Source organism: Colobus angolensis, unplaced genomic scaffold, assembly GCF_000951035.1.
Source record: "Colobus angolensis palliatus isolate OR3802 unplaced genomic scaffold, Cang.pa_1.0 Scaffold97, whole genome shotgun sequence".
Taxonomy (NCBI): Eukaryota; Metazoa; Chordata; class Mammalia; order Primates; family Cercopithecidae; genus Colobus; species Colobus angolensis.
Genome location: NW_012123709.1, coordinates 204,315 through 209,806, shown reverse-complemented (window position 1 = coordinate 209,806; position 5,492 = coordinate 204,315). Strand labels below are relative to the sequence as shown.

General features: G+C 43.9%; 1 protein-coding gene across 1 annotated transcript in view; it reads left to right on the top strand.

Annotated features, from left to right (window-relative positions):
- The window catches only part of RAD51 (RAD51 recombinase), a 37,746-nt gene that overhangs the window by 18,271 nt on the left and 13,983 nt on the right, over nucleotides 1-5,492 (top strand). Inside the window, exon 5 of the mRNA XM_011932712.1 lies at nucleotides 775-866. Coding sequence (XP_011788102.1) covers nucleotides 775-866 — 92 coding nt within the window. The remainder of the gene's footprint in view (nucleotides 1-774; nucleotides 867-5,492) is intronic.

Sequence of the window (5,492 nt, the reverse complement as noted above, 5' to 3'; positions counted from 1 at the left end):
AAGGCGTCTCACTCTGTCACCCAGGCTGGAGTGCAGTGGTGTGATCTCGGCTCACTGCAACCTCCGCCTCCCAGGTTCAAGTGATTCTCCTGCTTCAGCCTGCTGAGTAGCTGGGATTACAGGTGCCCATCACCATGTCCAGCTGATTTTTGTATTTTTAGTAGAGACGAAGTTTCACAATGTTGGCCAGGCTGCTGTCAAGCTCATGACCTCAGGTGATTCACCTGCCTTGGCCTCCCAAAGTGCTGGGATTACAGGCATGAGCCACTGCACCTGGCCTTATTTGCAACTATCTATAAATCTATAATTATTTCAAAATACTTTTAGTTTGTTTGTTTTGAAACAGAGTCTCACTGTGTCCCCTAGGCTGGAGTGCAGTGGCATGATCTCGGCTCACTGCAGCTTCTGCCTCCCAGGCTCAAGTGATCCTCTCATCTTAGCTCCTGAGTAGCTAGCACTATAGGCATCCAGCTGGCACTACATGCCCGGCTAATTTTTGTATTTTTTGTAGAGACAGGCCTTCACCATGTTGCCCAGGCTGGTCTCGACCTCCTGAACTCAAGCAATCAGCCTACCTCAGCTTCCTAAAGTGCTGGGATTACAGGCCTGAGCCACCATGGCTAGCCTCAAAATACATTTTTGAAAAATCGGTTGTTGGAAATCGAATTTTTAATTTATATAAATATCTTTCTCTTGAGCTCCAAGAACATTTCTGTGACTACAGTTTCTAAATGTTTGTATTATGCTAAGAGGTATTTCTTATTGCTCTTTTAGGTGGAATTGAGACTGGATCTATCACAGAAATGTTTGGAGAATTCCGAACTGGGAAGACCCAGATCTGTCATACACTAGCTGTCACCTGCCAGGTGAGCTATTGGGGCTATGGCTAATCAAATAAGCAAACATTACTTTATTCCTGCTAGTTGCAAGCATCTGGTAGGATGGCCATAAAAGGCACTATCTCTGTCCTCAAGAATCTTATAGCTGTTAATAGTTAGAAAATAGACTCCTACTGCAAAATTCTTCTATATCATGAAAACTTCCAAATCATTGATCTCCTTTCAGATACATTGATTTCACATACTTTCCTACCAGGCCTTTCCTGGCTTTACCTGCTTTTTTTTTCCTGTTTTTGAGACAGATTCTTGCTCTTTCGCCCTGGCTTGAGTGCAGTGGTGTGATCTCAGCTCACTGCAACCTCCTCTCCAGTTCAAGTGATTCTCCTTCATCAGCCTCCTGAGTACCTGGGATTACAGGTGCCCACCAGCATGCCCGGCTAATTTTTGTGTTTGTAGTAGAGACGGGGTTTCACCATGTTGGCCAGGCTGCTCTGGAACTCCTGACCTCAAGTGATCCACCCTCCTCGGCCTCCCAAAGTGCTGGGATTATAGCTGTGAACCACTGTGCCCAGCCCTCCATCTTCTTCATTAGTCTAGATTTTATGATTCATCATTAAAGTAATTCTCTTGCAAATAACCTCAGTTTACATACCCACTTGAAGAGATGCCAACATTAGATGAAACTTATCTGTCTTCTCAGTGTCTGTACCCAAATAGCAGATTACGCTGGAGAAAAATCGTATAATAAAGCTGACTGACTTCACTTTAAATTCAAGATGACCGGCCAGGCATGGTGGCTCACGTCTGTAGTCCCAGCACTTTGGGAGGCCGAGCCGGGCGGATCACTTGAGATCAGGAGTTCAAGACCAGCCTGACCAACATGGTGAAACCCCGTCTCTACTAAAAGTACAAAAATTAGCTGAGCGTGTTGGCACGTGCCTGTAATCCCAGCTACTTGGGAGGCTGAGGCAGGAGAATCGCTTGAACCTGGGAGGCGGAGGTTGCAGTGAGCTGAGATCGCACCATTGCATTCCAGCCTGGTCAAAGAAGCAAGACTGCCTCAAAAAAAAAAAAAAGGAAAAAGAAAAAAAACGAAAAAAATTCAAGATGACAAACTTTTACCAGTCAAAACTTCTTGTCAAGTCTACTCTCTCCATTTAGGTGTACTTTCCCACTGAGTTAGACAGGCATCTCATATCTAATACTTCGTCTTCTGTTATCATAACTTTATGCTCCTCTTCAACTCTAATTCTCAGCCAATAACCTAACTGCTCTTTGCATCAAATCTACATTTGTGCCCATCTTTTCTTATCTCAGATTACAATGGAGAAAGTGTCCCTTTTCTTCTCAAAGGCCCATTCTATTACCATCTCCTGCCGCCTTCTCAAGGACTCCACTCCTTCCATTTTCTCTTATACCTCTCTATGAGATTATCCTCATCAGTATACAAATATGCCTAGTGTCTCCTCCATTAGGAAAGAACCTTCCCTGGACCTCTTCAGTTTCTTTTTCCTTTGCTTATGCTCCCATTCGTGGGTAGATTTGGAAACAGACACAGTGGGTTAAATAATTTCCCAGTACATTGTATTTAAGTAGCAGATACTGGACTCAAACCAGACTTCAGAGATGATGTTCTTAAAACTTCATAAGAAGCCAGTCATGGTGGTTCATGCCTGTAATCTCAGTACTTTGGGAAGCCAAAGTGGGAGGATCGCGTGAGGCCAGGAATTTGAGACCAGCCTGGGCAACACAGTGAGACCCAGTTTCTGAGACGCTGTTTCTAAAAGCAAGCAAAAAAAAAACCAATTAAAAATATTAACCCAGCATGATGGTGTGTACCTGTGATCCTAGCTACTTAGGAAGCTGAGGAAAGAGAATTTCTTGAGCCTAGGAGGTCAAGGCTCCAGTGACTGGGATCATGCCACTGCATGTTTTCTGCTGTATTGCTAGTGCCTAAGGCAGTGCTTAGCACTCAGTGAACAATAAATGCTTGAATGGGTGGAGATAATAGATGTCCAAAAACATGCCTGATATATAAAATGAACGTCATAGAGGAAATGGGTTAGCCGTTTAAGGAATAGAAAGCAGTAATTTCACCCTCGAGTGATCATGGAATACTTTATAGAGAAAAGATAATTGGACCAGACTTCTGAAGAATGCTAAATTTGGGAAGGAAGGAAATTAAAAGCATTTAACTGTACAGAATGGGATGGACAGAGGATGGGAAGGCATAAGTTAGAAGGAAAAGACAGTAAATAAGCAAGGTCATTTACCTGGTTCAGAGTTTGTGTAGAAAAGTAGGAGATGATCCTTAAAAAGATACATCAAACTGGGCATGGTAGCTCACACCTGTAATCCCAGCACTTTGGGAGGCCAAGGTGGGTGGATCGCTTAAGCTCAGGAGTTTGAGACCAGCCTGAGCAACATGGCAAATCCTCATCTCTACAAATAATATAAAAATTAGCCAGACATGGTGGCCTGTGCCTGTAGTGCCAGCTACTTGGGAGGTGGAGGCGGGAGGGTCTCTTGAGCTCAGGAGGCCAAGGTTGCCGTGAGCCAAGATTGTACCGCCACCACTCTTCAGGCTGGGCAGTAGAGCAAGATTTTGTCTCTGTCTCAAAAAAAAAAAAAAAACCCTATTTCAGAAGGTTGAGAAGTTTAAACTTGAGTTTGTGGAGAATAAGCATTAGCTGGTCAGGACTAAACTAAGATAGTGACACTAAAGAGACATAGGTAAAATATGTTGTAAAGGGCAGCACTTAATGACTGACAGTAAAAAATACACCTCAGCCCAGCTGGGCGTGGTAGCTCACTCCTGTAAACCCTGCACTTTGGGAGGCAGAGGCAGGCAGATCATGAGGTCAGGAGATCCAGACCATCCTGGCTGACATGGTGAAACCCCGTCTCTACTAAAAATACAAAAAATTAGCTGGGCGTAGTGGCGGGCGCCTGTAGTCCCAGCTACTCGGGAGGCTGAGGCAGGAGAATGGCGTGAACCCAGAAGGCGGAGCTTGCAATGAGCCGAGATCACGCCACTGCACTCCAGCCTGGGTGAGAGAGCGAGACTCGTCCCCCCCCAAAAAATAAAATAAAATACACCTCAGCCCAACGATGTATTACAATAACTTAGTAAACCTAAAAAGTGTTTGGGAGGGGAAGACAGTTTTGTTGGAAACGTGAGTACAAGTTTAGAGATGACAGGTTTGAGGTGACAAACCCTAAGTGAAAACTTCCACATTTCTAGAGATGTGGAACTCAGTCTCATTCTGGAAATGAAAGATCCATGAGAAATGGAGGGAGTAGGATATAGGAGAGAAAGCTAACATACTTTCATCTTTTCTGCAACTTCAGGCAGTGTAACGGGGAACCCTTTTTCCTCATCTAAGTGGGTCCTAATGTTCTCTGGCTTTGAGGATGTGCTGCATGAGTAGCCAGTCCATAGAGTATCCTCGAACCTGGCCTATGCCCATGGACCAACTCTTCTGCTATAATCTTTTGAAGCTTTATTACAATTTTAGTAATTTTGAAGAACATGGCATTATTTTAACCTAGATAGATTATACCCACTTCTGCCATGGACACAACTTACTATTGGAGATCAAGAATAACTGAAACAAAAGGAAGAGGCTTCCTAGTGTTTTTCTATCCTCAGGACTCAACTCGGTTGAGTTCTTTTTTTTTTCTTTTTGAGAAGGAGTCTTGCTCTGTTGCCCAGGCTGGAGTGCAGTGGTGCGATCTTGGCTTGCTGCAACCTCCGCCTCCCAAGTTCAAGCCACTCTCCTGCCTCAGCTTCCCAAGTAGCTGGGATTACAGGTGTCTGCCACCACACCCAGCTAATTTTTGTATTTTTAGTAGAGACGGGGTTTCACCATGTTGGCCAGGCTGGTCTTGAACTCCTGACCTCAAGTGATCCGCTCCTGGGAGGGCAAGGTGGAAAGGGCCAAATAAGCTGGAGAACAGAGCATGCAATCCATCCCCCTGAGCTTACCCTGGGAGCTTGTCCACTATTCTGTTGTCAGTCTGCCTCCCTATGCCCAATCATCTGTGGCTTTCCTTTGCCAAGGAAGTCTATTCAATTGGAAAAAAAATCCCCTGTCATAGTAGCACTTAATATTACCTGGAGGTAGGGTAGGAGTAAGGGAAACTTCATTTATCTTATTTCCTGGGGACTTAGCCCTCAGAGTGTTAATATTTCCTCCTTTCCAAGAAGCTGAGGCAGCTTCTGCTCTCTGTCTTCTTGGCCACTGGTTCCAAATCTTTCTTTAGGCACCACCCTCTTTTGTTGTATACGTGTCCTTTGCTCCTTCCATGGATTCCCATGATGTGAAAGATTTTATCTGCCAAATAGTAGCATAATTTTTCCCTTACCAAATTAACAAAGCCTTCCGTAACTGTATACACTAAAGTCAGTGCCCTCAAGGTTGGGGAAATCATGTCTTCAGAGTGTACTGTGCTAAACACTTTACATGAATTATTCCATTTAGTTTTTAAAACAATCCCATAAGGTCAGTTTTATTTACATTTTATAGAAAAGGAAGGAATATTCTGAGAATCACATAGTTAAGTGGAAGAACCACTTATATAAAAGAAGTGTATGAAAATGCATAGAAAATAACCTGGGAAATTACTTCTGGGAGATGGAGAGTGCTGAAA